This window comes from Notolabrus celidotus, chromosome 2 (assembly GCF_009762535.1).
Source record: "Notolabrus celidotus isolate fNotCel1 chromosome 2, fNotCel1.pri, whole genome shotgun sequence".
In the NCBI taxonomy this organism is placed as follows: Eukaryota; Metazoa; Chordata; class Actinopteri; order Labriformes; family Labridae; genus Notolabrus; species Notolabrus celidotus.
Window position 1 is genome coordinate 35,176,522 of NC_048273.1, and position 19,130 is coordinate 35,195,651.

Genomic DNA, 19,130 nt, shown 5'->3' on the forward strand with positions numbered 1-19,130 from the left:
CATCAGCTTTATTATTATTATTTCAAAACAATTGCAACAGTAACGAGAGGCCTGTCAAAACAAGATCAGGAAAAGTAAATTCAGGCACTTGTCTTGAGAAAGTTGGAGAGCTCTTTGAGTGATTCCCACAGTTGAGGATCATTTGTCTGTTTTTTCAACTTATTAAAATTTTCATTACGGTAAAGGATGGACTGGTGTACACATGCCTGACGAACCTGAACAAACTTGTTTGTTTACTCAAATGTTACCTAATCTACCACACATGGCTAAAGTTCACACTCGCTCCACAGCCGGTCATGTCAGTGCAGTTACCTGCTTTGATGAATACCTTAACATGGACGTGAGCGTCTCCATTATGAGCCTTATCCTGTTTTGATCATATTCAGGAGATGGTGTTAACACACACACAGAGAAACCTGCTTATTCACACCTCTTTATACATGATAAATATTTGTATCCCGGTTTCTGATTACTGCATCTTTTTTGCACATGTGCCTGTTATATATATTTTTTTACAACATAAACCGCAACAATTTTGGAACCTGAGAAAAATGAGACCACTGTGGAATTAATTAAAAAGTTACTGGAGCAGAGCCGCTTCTTTTGTTCTGACGTTTGGCCATGTAGTGATGTTTCTTCAGTACTTTCTAACGTGACCTGACTTGCTTTGAAAACTGGCATCCTGTAACCTGTTCACTAAAGACTTGAATAGGCCGGCATTCTGATGCTTTCTACTATCTAAACTTCCAATTATAATGAATCCTTTCACTACTGGGAGACAAAAGTCAGTGTCTTTGTTGCACCAGAAGCAAGATGCTCTTGTTGCCGCTGCCATGGTTGTTTCGCTGTAACGTCACTCGGCTGAGGCCTGCGCAGGCAGAGGGCAGCTGTCAGAAACCAGAGTAAGGCGAAAACATGCTATAGTGTCCTGTTTTCCTTTGAAGTTCTTCCAGAATTGGGTTTCCCAAAATCGGAAGAAGGGGTTATTCTGAAATTGAGATAAGATCTTTACATGCACAAACACAAAAACAGGATACTGGAAAAACACAATCAAAACTGGGATACTCCAGTCCATTTTACCGCACTCTCTGCGGTTATACTGTGTGCTGGAGTAGCATTGTGAGCTAGCACGCTGCTTACTCCGTGTCTTTACAACAAGCTGGTGTCCGTCCATAGCTTCACATTCAGTCAGGGCCAGTTTGTTTGTGCAGTGTCACGGGTCATCAGAAGTATTTCAGTTTATCCAAACATCAACTTGACAGGGGACTAACTTTGTGAGGTTCAAGTCCACAGCGTAGGTGTAAGGCCAGCTTAAAATGTAATACATACTGTATATACAAATAGGTCTCATCATCTGAAGACAGATCTGCAGTGCTTATACTGAAAGTTGGTCCTCAGTTGGACTCATGTCTTAGTGTAAGTTATACTTTTGAAGATTCTTCCAGACACATTGACATTCAGTTTCTTTAGAGCCTTGGAAGGTTTTAATGTTCAAACTCCGTTATAAAGCACAAAAGTCTGTTTACTCTTTGGGCCTATTTCCTCTTTTTTTTAAGCTGATTTTTGCATGAAAGTCTTCTCCTGTATGGCAGCATTGTTTCAGCAGCGTCGGCGGCGGGCTCATGAGGGGCCCAGACTCTCGGCAGATAAGCGCATCAGCCATTACCGGGTTCCTCCTTCAGACCTATTAGGTCCTGCAAGGACTTCAAACACCAATTTGTTCTGCAAATAGCCCATTCAATTTGTGGCTGCCTAAGAGAGACACCTCTCTCCCTCTCTGCAGTAATTGAATCTTCAAAGGGACATTTTCCTCCATTTCTGTCAGGTATTAGAGTGATGAATAGCAAACGGTCATTTGAACAGAGAGAGAGGATACATGTTTATCCATTTTCAGTTAGACGCTCATCATGCGCCTTGATGATTGCTGGGCTGGAAATTGAATGGCAGCACTGCAGGATCTTCAATGAAGGATTTTCAATGGTGAGACTGACAAGTCATGCACTAAATATCAGGCTTCTGCATGAGAGATACATTCTTTAGCACTCTGGTGAAAGGGATCTTGGAGTAATTATGTAATTCAGACATAAGAAGGGCCTTGGAATTATTCAGTGATACAAAAAATAAGGAATCAATAAAGCATCTTCACAACGTTTAGTGAGCGAAGCAGACTCTTAAAATCAGTCACATCCTGCCTCACACACAAAGTTACGTGTCTGACTGTTTTCTGTTTGCTTTGTGTTGTCTTGTCCCTTTTTTAGATAAATCACATCTTAAATAGTTGTTAACCAACTCTATCTTTGCTTTAACCCAAACAATAAAACTGTGGGTGACCTTGTGTTAGTTGTAACTTCAGTTACAGCTTAGTGGATCCTTACTTTGCTGAAACTGTCTAAGATATTGCTCCTCATAATTCAACTGCTGACACAAATGTGACTAAACTTCCTGCAGATTTTCAAATAACTTTAATGCAACTATCTGCAGAATCTCATGATGACCATCAGGAGGCTATAGAAGGTTATACTTGGAAACATGTACAGCTTAGTTGTGCTTGAATATACATACACATTGAGATGGGTTACATTTAGTTGAAGACCAACATCTGTTCAGACTGGGGGGGGCTGTGTTATGATATGAATAAAGGTCTAGAGATATGTATGAACCCACACCATGACTCTTTCCTGAACCTAACCTAAGTTATTTTGATGCCTGAACCTGAGAGTGAAACTGTCACAGGTTTGGCACCAAAACTTTGTGGTTAAGTTAAAGACAAGATCATGATCATGATGTTGGTTTCATCGAGGACTGAGTCTCTGACAGTTGAGGAAGCTTGCCAAACGGTGCCTCTCCTTTAAACCGGTTTTATGAAATCATTCTTATCCTGTTGTGTTTTTGAGAGTCCTGTGTCAATTTCATAATTAAAGCTCCTGTGAGGAACTTTTGGCGCCCCCTGTGGATGAAGTGATACCTCTATTCTTTGCTGAGATCATCCTGTAAATGTGAAAGTCAAACTCTGAAATGTATCAGCAGAATTTTTTACCATGGAAAACAAGAATGTCTGGCTTGAAAAACAGGCTTTCAGTCACGGGCGGTTAATCCATTTGATCAACACCTACCCCCCCGACGGCAGTTTTAGACAATACAAAAGCTACATAGAAATAGTCAGCAGTAATAGGCTGATGGTTTTGTACATCATAAAGAAGCATCAATACTAATTTCAGACAAATGCAAAAAACTCCTCACAGGAGCTTTAAAGTCAGTCCTAACTTGGAGCGACAACTCAAAAGTTTACAATAAAGTAAAGGAGGCTTTTAAATCTTCAATATTTTTATTAATTAAATACACCATACTGGAGCAAATGTCTCGGAAAATATCACAAATAAATTTCTCTTTCATTCAGCATTTATATGTTGGTGATGATCTCTACGTTACGGACTATGAGCAAATTTCTTCAGTTTGCCAAGGGTTCAGGTTTCAGGGGGGGAGGAGGGAGGACTGGAGCTGAGTGCGGAGGGTCAGATGTACTGTAGCCACGCCTAGACAACGACATATACATGCATACTGTACATACATGGTAGTTTTACAAATACACCAAGAGAGTGTTCATGATTTGTTTTCCACAAAAAGCCACAGATTATTTTAAAACCCCATCTTTTTTATATATATATACCACCAAAGAAAAAGAAAACACATTCCCCTTTGACAACACTTAAAATATATAAAGTGAAAACACCATGTTGTTGGGAAATGAGGATAGAAAAGGAAGCAAGGAAAAATGAAAAGTTCCCGGATTTCCCCCCAAATGTCTTTTTAACAAATATGCAGAGTTGAAAAGTCTGCATCTCTTTAACCTCATTAGTCTTTTTCTCTTTCCATCACAACATCCTCTTGCATGTTATGTGATTTCTCTTTCTGAAGAGTCCCCTTGGATTCTGATCGGTCCCTTTTTTTTTTTTTAAATCCAAGGTTATGGAGTCCTCACTGTTCCGATTCAGGTATGTATAAGTGCAAGTATCCACCCATATTTGGGGAAAAGCCGAGGTTGAAGACTGCGCGCTGGGCATGGGTTTGCAGAAATAAAAAGTCTGGATACTGGTAGGATGGGCGGAGGATTCCTTTAGGGTGAAGGGGTCTGGGAGCACAGCTAAAAGGCTGGGGTGCTGCTGATCCACGCTGTCTCGGGTGACAATGAGCAAGGGCTAAAATGAAGGCACACATTCTGCTTCCCGCACGGCTCCCGCCTAACACACCTGAATAATGAGAGATGAAAAATAAAACATTTTAAAATCTCAGGCCCTCATTAAGAGGATCAGTTCAGAAAAATGCCATAAATATTTCACCCTGATGAGTCAACTTTCCACCAGCTCGACTGTTTAATTTATTGATCAGCCAGGCTTTGAAAACCATCTGGTGTCCCATTTACTTTGCATTAACTTAAAAGTGCATCCATGAAGCGATCTCTCTTTGGTATAATTATAACTGCGCTCACACATAACTGCAGGAGATGTTCAGTCCTGTGAAACAGAGATGTTTTTTTCTTCTTCTTCTTCTTCTTTATGATTCTAAGGGTTGATTTACTTTTCCCTTCATCCCTCAAATCACTAGGAGGGCTTCAGTCTATTAGTAATTGCAAACTCCTACTTGGGGGCTAATTAAAGTGACTGACGCTGGGAGGGTCTCACTCCCCTGGGTCAAAGCAGCGCCGTATGAGAGAGGTAATTTGTCTGTTCTGAACAAAGAGATTAGGAAGAAGCTGGGAAGAAAGCTTAATAACAGAGCATCAGATGTCCTGCGAACAGAGCACGGACACCAATTATGTCACGGCAAACTCACACATAATCAAAACAGCGTTCTGTAGATAACCCTCTGTTTCCGTATGAGCAGTGACTGCTTCATTTTCTCGCTGCTAAACCAGCCCGTGTTGTGCTGCTGAGGATACATGAGTTTTATTGATTTGGAGAGCTGTTATCCTACTGTACGTTTGTGTTATTCAAGGCTGTCCACATTCTGTTAGAGCAGAAGAAATGTTTGTGTGATAAAGTGCTCCAGCAGCAGGATAATTCTCCTCATTTCACTCAGCGAGATAACAAAAGCATCCTGAGACTGTTCCCACTGAGCGATGTGTCTCTGTTTATTTAATAATTCTCTCTCTGCTATAATTAAAGCACCAGAGCCAATATTCAGATTGCATTTTAGCATCAATAATTCAGCAGTTTTCACTACAATTGATGTTAGCGTATAAATAAACAATGAGGCCTCATATTTACTACACCAGCCACGCTACAAGAGACATCAGGGGTGGGAGTAAGGACTTAAACAGACATTTAAAATTAAGCTAGATAATGCAACGGCTTTCAATTTGAATGTGAGAAGCTCTAAGAGCTCTAAGAGCTGATTTGTAGAAGTGACAAGCCCTTAAAAGGCCTGTGACGTGGAGGGAGGGGGGAGGTGGGGGGGGCTTAATGGAGTTCTACCTCTCCTCTACTCACAAAACCACTCAAGGTGAAATGCATGCTCCCAACAATATAATTCCTCTTTCAGTCAGACTGTGACACACTCCAAACAGCCTGCCATATCTCTCTGTGTGCTGTGTGTGCAGACAAGGTATCAATAAAGCTCCTTGTTGTGAGGCAAAAATGATTATATCTCCTGCGGGCAGAATGAAGCTATCCCGAAGAATGAAGTTATCCTTAGTATATGATTAGGCCTTCTGTTTTGCTTTCACTGGAGGCATCAAGATCAAATCAGGGGAAAGCCATGATGACAGCTTTCATGATATACTGGCTGCTTCAGCTTGCTGTCTGTGTTCAACCTCAGGGCCCTGGATACATATTTCTGGCCTTGGAGTAATAACTTAGTGCAGGTGATTGTAGTCTTGTTGATACAGTAGTCAAATGCTGTTTAAAAAACTCTGTGTTATTGTCAGCCAGCACAATTTCTCAGCACAATTGGAAGTCTGGCTCAGGATGGAGGATAAATTTAAGATGAGTCAAATATTGTACCTACTCATAACATACTGGTTGTAGGGACAGCAGTACAAAACAATCATTTTCACATGTTTTGTGCTGACGGTTCATACAGATTTTCTGGGTGCGTGTCCTCCCAAAAGAATGATGGAAAAATCCATTGGCTGTCTAAGAATAAAATTCATCTCTGCTCTGTAAGATTTAATATCCAGCCCATGCCTTGCAGTGAAGTTGCATCGACGACATCAATATAAACAGAGTGAAAAATGTTGGCGTGAAAATTACAGATGTTTTTCTTGCCCTGCTAATGACTCCAGCTGACTGATGACAACCTTTTACTGACTTGTCCTTTACTTAGAAGCCCCCTGCTTCCATTATTATTTTGAAATGTGATCACAAAGAACTCAAGGGAGTACTCTCCTCCATCAGGAAGAAAAAAAAAAAAATGCAGGGTGGGGTTCTTACCTTCTGGTCGGGCAGTAGTGGGTTCGTCTGCAGTGAACTCAAATGGCCGTTGATGAGTGCTGTGGGTCTGTCGTGTTCGCAGAACAGGCTGCCGTTGATGTAGTGGAACCGATCCCCGGGGACGAGCCGGTTCCGGCAGGTGGAACATGTGAAACACTGCAGGAGGGGGGCAGAGAGTGAACAGATCACAACCAGGCCTGAGAACCACGATGCAGGACACATTCCTACTGTGAAGTAACACTTTGGAGCAAACATACAGAGTGAGTTTGAGAACGCAAACATGTAAGCACGCCTGCACAGTTGTGGTTGCAGGTGATGCTACTTGAAAATATGTCTTTTCTGTCTGTAAACTTTAGAAAACAATTAAAAGTAAACGACAAAGCAAGATCTAAAATACCAGATAATTAATGTGCCACCACTTTAAAGAAGAAAAGCAGCATTTCATTTAATCTGCAGCTACAGAAAGCTAACGTTCAGCATTTTGAGAATAACAATAAAAACACAAAACGCAAAGTGTAAAGTATCAAGGAACGGATTTTCTGATCATATTTAGTTGTCTAGTTGGCGTCACATTAAAGCCTTACAGCAATTTAATTATTGACTTCTGGACTCAAAAGAGGTCAAATGTTCACTATGAAACTTTTTGATTTAATGTTTTTCTCATCATGTTAAAAACTGAGACTTAACTTTGTTTTCAGCTGAACTTTTTATCTTTTGGGTGAAAGAGACATGAGCATTTTGGTACGTTTTATAACACATCTCAAAAATGAACATTGTTTTTTAATAAAACTTTTCATGCAAACATTTATTTAACTATGTATTTATTTAATTCACTGATATGTGAAAATGTTAACTCTGTTGCTCAGCCTGCACAGAAAAGAAGTTCTGCAGAGTTCAATGTTGCCGCGACTTTAATAAATACAAACGTTGATCCCTCTCGCCTGACTGCATTAAATGTGTTTTTTAACTTATCTTTCATGCATCATGTGCAAGTTGTTCTCTATTCTTAAAATTGCTGCAAAACAGCAATGCATTGACTTGTTTCAGTGTTGCAATCTGCTGAATCTTAACTCCTGTATCATGTTACAAAGATTCTTGCTAATAAATGGCCCTGTTTGTCATCAACTCTCACTGAGCTATCCTCTACTTAACTTTTTCAGTTTACTATCTCATGAGATATCTTGATTGAAACAAGCCGTGTAATTATCTGCTCATTACTTTAATTAGATGCAACTTTTTTTTATCCCTCTAAGCGTGCAGCAGCTCGCCGCTCTAACTTAACAGATAAATAAACAATAGGCGGGAAAAGACAGAAAAATATTCTTCAACCGCCAGGCTGCACTTTTTAAGACCGGGCGTGTTGCATCTTTCCATAATTTGTCTCAAAGCTCCATGCAGGAAAGTTTACCTTGAGATGGTACACATTGCCCTGCGCCCTCATCACCAGTTCGCTGGCTGGAATGGACTGACCACAAGCACTGCAGGCTCCACTGTTTCCGAATAATCTGAGAGAGAACAGATGAAAACAGAGAAGAAGAAAAATGTTAGAGGACCGGCCGTGTACTTCTGCAACAACGTATATACCTCCATCTGTGGAGTGTGCCTCTGAATGAGAACTATTGAATAGTCCGTGTTTAGTTCACTTTCTCCCCGCTGCATTTCTATCTTGAAGGGAAAAGATACAGAAGGAAGGAAAACAGGATGAAGAAATAGAAAATCATCACAATATCAGTGTAAAAATGAATCCTCCCGCACTCTGCTCCCCATAAGCATCTCACACTGAAACTGCATATTACTTTTCCTGCACATTTTTTGCAACCTAATAATAACCTGGAACATAAGCAATCAGGACCTAAGAGGATTTGATTGTACATCCAGGCGGAGACATAGTGCTTTTGCCATTAGGACTCCTGTGAATGCTCTGTCAGTGCCGCGTTTCCATTAGAAACCCGTAGCTACTCGGGTTGATATATAATGTGCATGGGTTAACCTTTTCAATCATGGTGTCAACACTTTAGATTTGCTTCTGCTCATCTCTTTCGTCCCTAACCTTCTCTCTCTCTCTCCCTCCCTCCCTCCCTCTCTCCTTCCCTCTGCCTCTTGATAATGAAATGCTTGCTCCAGCTTCCCTTCTATCTTCCTTCTGAGTCCACAATTTAGATTACTTCATCTCGGTGAGCAGCAAACTGAATGAAATTTCGATTTGAGCAGAAAGTAATTTACTGGGATCTGGACCCATTTGTCATCATATCTCACCGGGTGTTTGCTCTATCACTGCACTTTTCCTAAGCAATCAAATAAGAGCACGGCATCTGACATGCTCCGGAGAGAAGAGAAGGGGAGAGAGGGATGGAAAAAGAAAGGGATGGGGAGGGGGGGGGAGTGGTTAACATTGGTGTGTGTGCATCAGATAAAGTTAAAGAAAAATTAGAAACAAGTGTAAATGGATGTAGGAATTACATTTTTTCTGTTCAGGCACTCTTGAGGACAATTTTACGTAAAGTATTTAACAAATTCGCTCTGAGATGTAGCGAGGGAATAAATGCTTCCACCATCCCAACTCTAACCCAGGCAGTTGTTAGATATATTGACGAACAAACAAGCCAGAGCTCTTTGCAAAGGGGACACAGAAATGGCTTTCAATAAGACAGCCGAGGCAGAAGCAAATTTTGTCTTGGCATCATTTGGAAAGGCTCCATCAAAACTCAATTTCAGAAACTAATTAACTGGAGACTGTCGTCACAACGCTGCCAATTCCCTGCTTTCACTGGGACAAACATGATAGTGGAAATGAACATATAGGCCTTTGCTTTAAGACTCTTATGCTTGTGCAATGTGTGGGTAAGCAAAACTACACTTTTCCCCACATAATAAAGCTGCCTCGTTCTGATAATCAAACTTTGCTTAAATTGGAAATATGTTCCTCGTGTTCACGTTAAATTTATTCCTCCAGGAGCTTCCTGTGTCGAAACAAAGTCTACTTTTCACCACAGCCTTTTATATTTCACCTATACCAGGTTAATTATTTTACCAAGAGAAGGCTTTTGATAGCATTTGATTTAAGGAGCCAAAGCCTTTAGGTGCTCAATTAAGTTGCTATATCAGCTTGAACTTGGGCTGTAATGGCCTCCTCTGCCAGTGACCTACAGCGCTGAGGTGAAGTAGACACCCCAGGTCGGTATAATTAAGGCCAAGGGACTCTTTAATTGCAGTGACACATCTGGTTTCGGCTTTTCCCTCCTAAAGAAATCAGCGGTTCGTAAGATGTTTCTAGAAGGGGCTTTATCTTGATTTATCTGTTTTCCTCCCCCGAGGATGTGACTTTGCTGCGACCATCACGTCTGATTAAATTAAATAACAAACGAAAAAACACATTTGGAGCTGTCTGTTGTCTACACAGGCAATGACTATTGGATTTCATTTCAGCAGTGACTGCCAGGTGAAATATAGCATGGCTTTGCTGCTAGGCTGTCTGGTAAATGCAGACCTCATTCACCAAGGCCTTTGAGTGGGGTAAAATTACCCCACAACAATGATTTCTGCAACACAGTCCATTAAAAATGCCTCTCTACATCAGCAGCCAAAGCACCTTAAAAGCACTAAGGCCATATTGATACTGAAGCGGGGCTTTGCATAATGGCAAGAGCTGCATTAGAGGAAAGGGTGGAGGGGCCGAGGACGGGGTGGGCTGGGGTGGGGAGATTGCAAGGATGAGGGAGGGCGTGCGTGGATCTGTGTATGTGCATGTGTTTTGGGAGGAGGGGGGATGGTGAGGTGGGTTCTCGTGTGTGTGTGTGTGTGTGTGTGTGTGCGCGCAAGGGTGGAGGATGGAGGGTGGCTGTGGTAGGAGGAGGGGAGGGGGGGGGATCAGCCAAATTACACTTGGTTAATTCAGAGTAACAGATCTGGCCCCAAGTGAATTGAAGGCCTTGAATTAATTCTGTTATGACAAATCAAGATAAACGTTTCCCCTAAATTGCATGCGATTTAATTAATTTCTGAGATCCCGTTTTTTTTCCCTGGCCTAATAGTTCACATTCTCTTGTGCTGTCATAGTGCTTGAGTGGGCAGACTTCAAAGTGATATTAAATAACCAACTATTAGATTTACCTCACACGTTCTATTGGAAAAGTGCCATTTAATTACCTAGGCTTATTCAATTAAGGGGGACAGCATTCTCCCTGAATCCAGCAGCCACAAGTAAATTAATTCTCCCTCTACTAGCAGCCCGCAGAAATAATATCACCTCCAGCTTAGAACAACATGATCCAACTTTGGCTTTAAGTTTGACATGAAAGCACAGACACGGTGCTCGTCCTGTGATGTTTGGTATTATTCCCACTTGATTGATGGGAGATTGGTATCATCCCAGGCCAGGCATACATCCCATTATAGCTCTGATGTGATGTGTTCCAACTCCAGATCAATCATATGAGCATTTTCACATCAGCTTTATTAATATAAGTTTGAAGCAGCTCAAAAGCAGCTTAAAAAATGTATGTCGTACGGGCAGTTTAGCAGTCTATTATAAAAATGAGTCTGCCCCTTTAAGATGAAGGGGAAAAAACAGCAGCAAATGGCCTTCGCAATAATCCCTCTTCTCTAGCTGTCTTTCTCTCTTGCTCTCTCTCAAAAGCCAATTTGGTTAATTAAATGTTTTGTTTGCAGTGTGGCTCTCATTCATTTCGGACACGTCATTGGGAGCGGATACAAGCCAGGGACCAGATCTCATTAGATAAAACCCATCAGGACTAAAGGAAATGGAGGGGGACTATAATTAAAGCATTTAATTGTGTAGACTCACTGTCAGATGTTTTTTTTCCCTCCCCCCCTCCTCGCTCCTTTATCTCCACAGAGATCTCATGGTTCCATAATATGCGTTTTAGCTCTTCCACCAAGCATGCTCTCATTACAAGTGGAAAGGTGTATCCACATTTTCCCCCCTTCCAATTTTAATTACGTTATAGTCCCATTATGAATGAAGTACCCCATTGACTTCCTCATCCTTTTCATGAGGTGGGTGTTTCAGAGCGTACAGGCACACTTTGAATTCTTTTTTTGCAGATTTAATAGCAGTGTTCATGTTGACTCGAGTGCAGCTCCAGTTTTTTTGATTATTAATGGTAAAAACTGAACTGTTCCCAGCCTCACAAACAGAAATGTACACACATCTAGTTTCTTAAATTTGAAAAGTATATCTTGAAAACATGCGTTTTATAGATATCAAAGTGTCAGACAATGACGGTCAAAACTGGTATCTACAAGGATGTTCACACCCAAGTGTGACTCAAGAAGGTATTTGAACTTGCAGTAACCTGTGCCCTGCGCTGTGACATCAGACAGGTCTACATTACCAGAATAAGAGTGTCTTCAATAAGCTCTGGTGTCTGGGACACCTACTACAATATTTAAAAAGGCTCTCTCTGCTAATTAAAGTGTGGTTTTCTGCTCCATTAGCACACACCAAGAAATAAAACAATACCCTGTGCCAAGAATAAACACCGTGCCTGTGTCTTGTGGCGCAAAAAGAAACCTCACGACACCGATTTATTGTCCTTTCCATTGACCAGGAACAGAAAGAAGGACAGACGTGCAGACGGTCTGCAGAGCAACTCTTCTGCTGTGCACTCTGTCAACATGTCACTGTGTTTGACCTCTTTCAGGGCAGACTATGGAGACTTAAACCAGGATACTTTAAAGAATTAGCTGAATTTGAGACACATCTAAGCAAGAATACGCCCAACTCTGCTGCTGACTGCATGACAAGCACAGATCTTTGATAACTCAGCTGTTCAGTTTTTGTCTTTCTAACTTGTTTTAACATTACGTCTCGCTACGATCGGGTCTTTTGAAAGACTAAATATTTTACTTCTGTGGAAGATTTTTATTAAAAATTGCATGCAATAACTTGTGCTGTAACATTAGGACAACTACGTCAGATAATCCGTCATGTTAGTGAGAATAAGTCTCAATCTGAAGACGTCTTTTCTCACCTGATGTAGTCGTTTCTACAGAGGATCATGCCGCTTTTTGTGTAGCATGACGTGCCGATTTCGCCCAGCTGGGCCTGGCAGCAGGAGCACTTGAGGCATCGGCTGTGCCAGTAGCTGTCCATGGTGTAGAGGAGGAAACGGTCTGCGATTTTGCCCCCGCAGCCTGCACACCGCTTCCAGGACAGGGAACCTGTGCCCACCGGTGGTGGCTGGCTGCTGCCTCCAGGATTCACCATTGTCCCTAAAAAAAGAACACAAACAGAAGAGATGATGTTGACAGTTTGCTGGGTTTAAGTCGTGGGTTATGTGTTTGCCAGTATTGTTTTATACACAAGCAAGTCCTGGGAAGGGTCACAGGGCTTTTGGATCCATACACAACAGGGTAATTGGATCATGTATCTGCAAACAACAAGTCAATTTATCAATTTTAAAATACCAATTCTACCAAACTTCTTTTTTCACCAGCTTGTTCTTTAAAGAGCTGAAAATCTTCCTCAAACACAAAAGCAGACCTCATAAAAGGAAGCACTCTGAGCCCTGCTTTACAACAACAGGACTACGAGTCATTTAGCGAACTAATCTGCCCTTGATCTCCCCGTGTCAGCCCTGTGCTGTTGCTTCACTGGACCTCTCATGATGAATGTCTGTTAACTGATAACACCGGGAGCAAGAGGAACAATTATGCAGAGCACGCTTTTGTTGAGCTGTCCTAAGAAATTCTAAAAAGCAGTACAATACTTCAGCGCACAAGTCCTCACTCTATTACAGCTTGAATGGCTGCTGAGGCGGTGATGATTATAACATCACATGTTTGAAAAGGCTCATTTTAAACATATGACACAGTTTTGCTTGTTGTGTTTACCAACACTTGATGCATGCAAGGCCTTTGACCTGCTGCTGTGATATAAATATGATCTGTGTTGCAACCAGCATTTAACAGCACCTTAATGGAGCAGATAAACCACAGATCCGCTGTAATGATGCTAAGTGTTTTAATCTGATGCAATGCAGGCATTTGTTCAAACCACAAAATTAATGTGGTTTCTTTCACATGTAATCCTCTCCAATTTGGTGAGGCAGACTACATGGATAAAGCCAAATCTTTGTTGAAAGGCAGGTAGGCTAATTAGAGTTGGGGAGGCGGTGGGAGGGGAGGGGGGGTGCACACAGAAAAGCATTCAGTAAGCCCATTAGCGATGGCTCTTAGGGACAAACCACAGCGTACCTTAGTGCTGATTAAATCTAAAAGGAGATGAATCAAAAGGCAGACCTGAAAGTGACTCCCTGGATAAACAAGACGGACCATCGTCAAGTTTCATTCAGAGAGGAGTTTTTCTTTTTTTTTCGCTGAGGGATGGAGGGGACAGGAGAGGGAGAGGAGGAGGAGGAGGAGGAGGAGGGGAGGAGGGGGGTGGCTTTTAACTTAAATGGGCTAACTCAAGTAATTACACGGGCAGGCAATTTGGGCGCAAGTCATGGAAATAGAAGAGAGAGGGAGAGGGAAAAAAAACACACCAGACAGCCATGTGCTAAAAGGTCCTGTCCACTGCTTGGCTGCTGCTTTTTAATGGAAAATGAAAGAAATATAGCATCACGTTGGTGTTATTGCGGCGTTAATGTGTGAAAATGTGGGATTAGGAGAGGGAGAATGTCGAGAAAGCTATCAAATATCACCGCAAGCATTCAACACACCAGAAAAACACAAGTAACACCGACGAGCCTAGTTTCCAGTGTAAACAATCATTGGAATTAAAATAAATGACATTTTAACGAGTCACCATGCAACAGAACATCAACAAGCACCCACCTCGTTTGTCTCTTTTAAGAGTAATGGCTGTAAAGTTAAAGACTGGAGGGGGTTGGAGGGTAAACAGGTACGCAAGAGTCCCAGAAAAGTACAGGTACACCGCGGACACACTACCGCGTAAGGTCGGCCTCCAGCTCCGCGCGTCGAGGAGGACTCGAGCTCGGGTATTCACTGGCAGGCAACAAGCGCAGCGCCGAGCAAATGGAGTTATCAGATAGTATTTCCACTGGATGGTTCCCGTTTGACTGTTGCTGCTTTACTGCTCTGCTTTTCGCTGGAACAAAAGGAGTCCATTGCAAGCTGTAATTAAAGGTCTGTGCGCGCCGTAATTTCCTCAGAGCGAAAAGAAGTGCGTGTTCTGGCAGAAAAAAAGAGAAGGGGGGAAGGAATAACGAGGGCTGGCAGAGAGGATATAATTGAGTCTCCTCCGGTCTGCTCTGTGGGTCCCGTTAGCTGCTTGTTCTACATGTGTCGCTGACAGGAAGAAACCTCCAGTAAAAACCCCTTTTAGCCGCGTGACGAAGGTGCCGACGCAGCCAACCAGCGCGCAGTTCATTTAGGAGGAATAACAAACCCAGCCAATCAGGGGGAGGCGAGAATGACTTGGACACGCAAAGGATGGAAACGGGGGAGATGGACCGAAAAGGTGCGAGGAAAGAAAAAGTAAATGCACACACTTCCTAACATTAAGGAGATCATTGAGAGGCTGCACAATTGGCCGAACAGAGGGAAGAAACGATGAAAAACTGATGAATGAGTGATTATTAGTGTGTTATTCAATTTCCTGCATTAATAAATATTATTTAGACAATCCTATTTAATCACGTATGATATTCATAAAGGGAGGTATATATCCTTACATCCTAATTAAACTGTTTGATCTGCATTTTTATTACTCTCCAGTGAGGAAAAGCTGAACATTTTTCTAAATTCTCGCTGCATAGCAACATCCCCTGAACTGCATTCATCTCACGTCTGACTTTAATTAGTTGACATTCAATAACTACTTAGTTTACCGAGGGTGACTCCAACCTCTGGGAAATATCAAGGCCTAATAGCTGCGTGGTGGCGCCATCGTCTGTCACTGAAAATAATCGCAGCAAGGCCTGCTGTCGTTTACAACCTCATTAAGCCTCAGGTCATTGGTTTCAACACCTATTAAGGCTAATCTGCAAGACCTCGATTTGGCTGAGATGCTTTAGTTCATTCATCCTTATACAGCTCAGTTTCTTCTCTTCAAAGACAAGATAAAGTAGAAATAGTTGCAACTCCTTTCAACAAAAATAAAGTGGTGCTGACATGCATGCTAGTATTTTCTTCAAGAAGAAGCAAATTCCTCCTCTTTTATATCCAGCTTTTAGAAAAATAAACATGCAGCACCAGTTGTCTCCTGGAAAAACAAGTGACGTCTTTGGTAAAACTTAAAAAGTGTTTCTATTGGAGAAAAGTTTGTTGTTTGAGATTGGTGCAGTGGTTTTACATGACAAAACAGCTTCATTATAAGATGCCCCCGGCTTCATTAGAAAGACATCAGATGTATAAAGATGATCTTTTTCTTGACTTTAATTGTTTAATTATTCTCGCAGCTCCAAAGAGATTTTGCTGCATCAAGCTGATTTCCCTTTGGCAAAGCCGATGCTACTCCACCTTGGTTTGAGCATCGTTCTCCTGACACACTCATCAAGAGTCACACTCGCTAGAACAAAAAACCCCACAGAAGATGGCAAAGAATATCTTTTCCACCAAGGAATGATTAATTGATATAAATGATTAAAACAGAGGGAAATTATGAAATGAATTTGAAAAGGGGCCTCCCAGGAAAAGCTTTGTTTGTTCCAGGCCTATTTTAATGAGCTTTTCATAACTGGGCAAGAGAAATTACTCTGCCTGTTTCTTTTTCTGGAGCTCTTTTGCAAAATAATTATGGCTAGTTGAAGTGAGGGGGGAGGAGCGGGTGGAGGGGTCAGGGAGTTGTGAGGGGGGGGAAATGTTCCCCCAGAAATTGATCATCTCCTTTCTCCACAGAGATCTTTAAGTCCTGTGGCAGTTTCCAAGCAGCTGCATTATGAAGCCGACCAGATTAAAAAAAACACACAACAATATGGCAGAACACTATTTCAATGTTTAAAGAGGGACAAGAGAGCGTCAGATGTGGCTCACAGTGTTGATACTCCCCACAGGGGTGATCTCACTGAGATGAAAAGGAGACCACAGTGCTTCATAATGAATCTGCTTGTCCTGTGGGAAAAAGCAAGAGAGCCACATTCAACATGGTGGTTAACTTCAGATTGGGATTCACTCTATGTTATTTTCTATTAACATGACATTGAGCCACAAAGAGGTCCGGCTTCAATCTGAAAGTTTACACACCCGAGGCAATCTTCTAACCAAACAACACGCAGGTCATCATAACTTTCTCTCACACTCATCTCAGTGGATTGTTTACCACAGCTAAGTGTGGCCTTGTCGTCTGTTTGTGATATAGCAGTGCACTCGCCCCAGCATGTGTGTGTATGTGTGTGTGTGCTGTCTTTTAGAGAGAATGATATTCAGTTAGCCGAGCCCAACAGATGAGGGAAGATTAGAGTTCAGATTATCTGCAGATACAGAAGATCCACTCCATGACTGATGGTGGACTCGGCAGAAAGATCTCCAAATGAAATCTTTTAAGTTACTGGCTACTTACCTAAAAACACATTAGGAAGTTTAGCTCAGACATTTTGGTAAATTCACTTATTCACTCTCTTGCCTGGAGTTGGATGAGATCAGTATGTGTCTCAGATCTCTATTCTAAATATGAAGCTAAGACCAGCTGCCAGTTAGTTCAGCTTAGCAGAGAAGGTGCACAGAACTAGGAGACAGAGACTGGAATAAGAGGAACGGTGGCTGATTCATGTGTATGTGCCTTTTAAACTGCAGTCAGGACATGCTTAGCCTAGCTTAGCATGATAACTGAAAACAGTGGAAACATTTAGCATAGATTTGCCTAAAGGAAATGTATACTGTAGTTTGATGCAATGCAAAAAAAAAACCCTATGCAATAAAAGGAGCACATTTCAAAGTCTGAGTTAAGGAGGACACGACACTCACATTTAACTAGTTTATTTGGCTTACATCACATTCCACACACTTGCACGTTTTGGCACACAGCCTTCTTGGGAGCGTTTGTTAGCACCCTAGCACTCTACAGAGAATCTTCACTGGTGAAGCAAAGCCTCCCCTCAGACTGAAACTGGAATCATACTGAGCGTATTTGTCTAATTTCTTGTCTAAATATCTCATCACACTAAATGTGAGCCAGGTTGACCTGACTTATCAACATTTTCTCACACGTTTCTTGTAATTAGTGCTAAATCTGGTTTAAAGAAAGTTACCAAGACAACTTAGCTTGTTGCATTAACAGCCACCTGTAGTCAATTTAATCAACTAAGTACTTTTATTTGACCAGAAATATCATAATATACAATTTATGTCTGAACCTGTCAGGTCAACAATGCAAAAACTCAAATCTTAGCACGTTTATTTTTTTTTCATTTGTGTTCAAAATGCCTTATTTGACTTAATATAAGCTATATGTATGTAATGAGTCCAGATAAACATCTGATTTCAAGATATAACAAATAAAAAATAAGACCTGAACTGCCTTCAATTAGTAAAAATATCTGACAATGTAGTAAGGAACATGTACTTGTTTCTTGTAATCAGAAAAAAGTCTTATTTCAAGAAAGTCAATATAGTCTGTTGCATTGGAAGACAATTTTACTCATTGCAAGCAATCCAGATCGTATATCATTCTTTTATATTGTGAATAGAGAGTAATAGGACAGATACACTAACTTAGATTTGGGTTTTCATCATCAATCAATCAATCAATCTTTATTTGTATAGCGCCAAATCACAACAAACGTTATCTCAAGATGCTTTTACAAACATAGGAGGTCTAGACCACTCTATGTCAAATTATGAACAGAGCCCCAACTTCAAGACAGGATAAGACTCAGTCTGACCCCACCTTAATCCATCATGAGCATTGCACATCGCAGTATTTAGCTAGTTACAGTGGTGAGGAAAAACTTCCTTTTAACAGGCAGAAACCTCAGGCAGAACCAGACTCATGTTAGACAGCCATCATGCCTCGACTGAGTTGGGTCTGGAAAGACAGATAGAGGGGAGTAAGAGAGAGAAGTGATAGTGATGAGACGAGTCGTAGAAGCTGTTGCCGCTGGAGTCCAGGAATCTACGAGACAATGGAGCTCAGGGACGCCAGAAAGGTCTATGGTTAGTAACTTTAATGGGACAGGCAGAGTTAAAGTAAGTGATGAGGGGGTTGGGGGGAAGGGGGCAAGCTAGGATCCCAGTGTGTCAGTGTGCCAGTTCCCCCGGCAGTCTAGGCCTATAGCAGCATGACAAAAGCTGGTCCAAGCCTGATCCAGCTCTAACTATAAGCTTTGTCAAAAAGGAAAGTTTTTGCAGTAAATGTGACTTTGATGAGTGAAAAAACACATTTTGACAATAAATGTAGACAAATACACTTGGGTAGAGATGAGTTTTTGCAATTTATGTCTTAGCCTAGCTTCCAAACATTGTCTGGTTGAAGGCAAACAACTATAGTCACTAAACAGTCCTCTGGTCCTGTAAGTCAGGACACATTCATTGCAATTTGTTCACAATCCACTTATGCACAAAGTATTGTGACTTTTGGTCCCAAAAAACAAGATGGAGACGGTAAGAAATGCAGAACTTCATGCTCTGAAAACAATAGTCCACAACTGGGTGATATCAAGGTGGTTATATCTTCATATAGAGTTGATCCATGAACAACTGTGAGCTTCAAAGGAACTGATGGGCAAATGTTGTATGTTTGGATATATTCTTGGCAGCTGTTCATCCCTGTTGTGCTTA

The 19,130-nt window shown here is 41.5% G+C and overlaps 1 protein-coding gene across 1 annotated transcript; it reads right to left on the minus strand.

Moving 5' to 3' along the window:
• Positions 1–3,306: 3,306 nt before the first annotated feature.
• lmo4b (LIM domain only 4b) lies at positions 3,307–14,720 on the minus strand. The gene is made up of 5 exons (XM_034676139.1): positions 14,229–14,720; positions 12,422–12,662; positions 7,837–7,933; positions 6,429–6,584; positions 3,307–4,247 (listed from the first exon to the last, which is right to left on the minus strand). The coding sequence occupies exons 2-5, from the start codon at positions 12,655–12,657 to the stop codon at positions 4,239–4,241; spliced, it is 498 nt and encodes a 165-aa protein (XP_034532030.1). The 5' UTR covers positions 12,658–12,662; positions 14,229–14,720; the 3' UTR covers positions 3,307–4,238.
• Between the last annotated feature and the right edge of the window lie 4,410 nt (positions 14,721–19,130).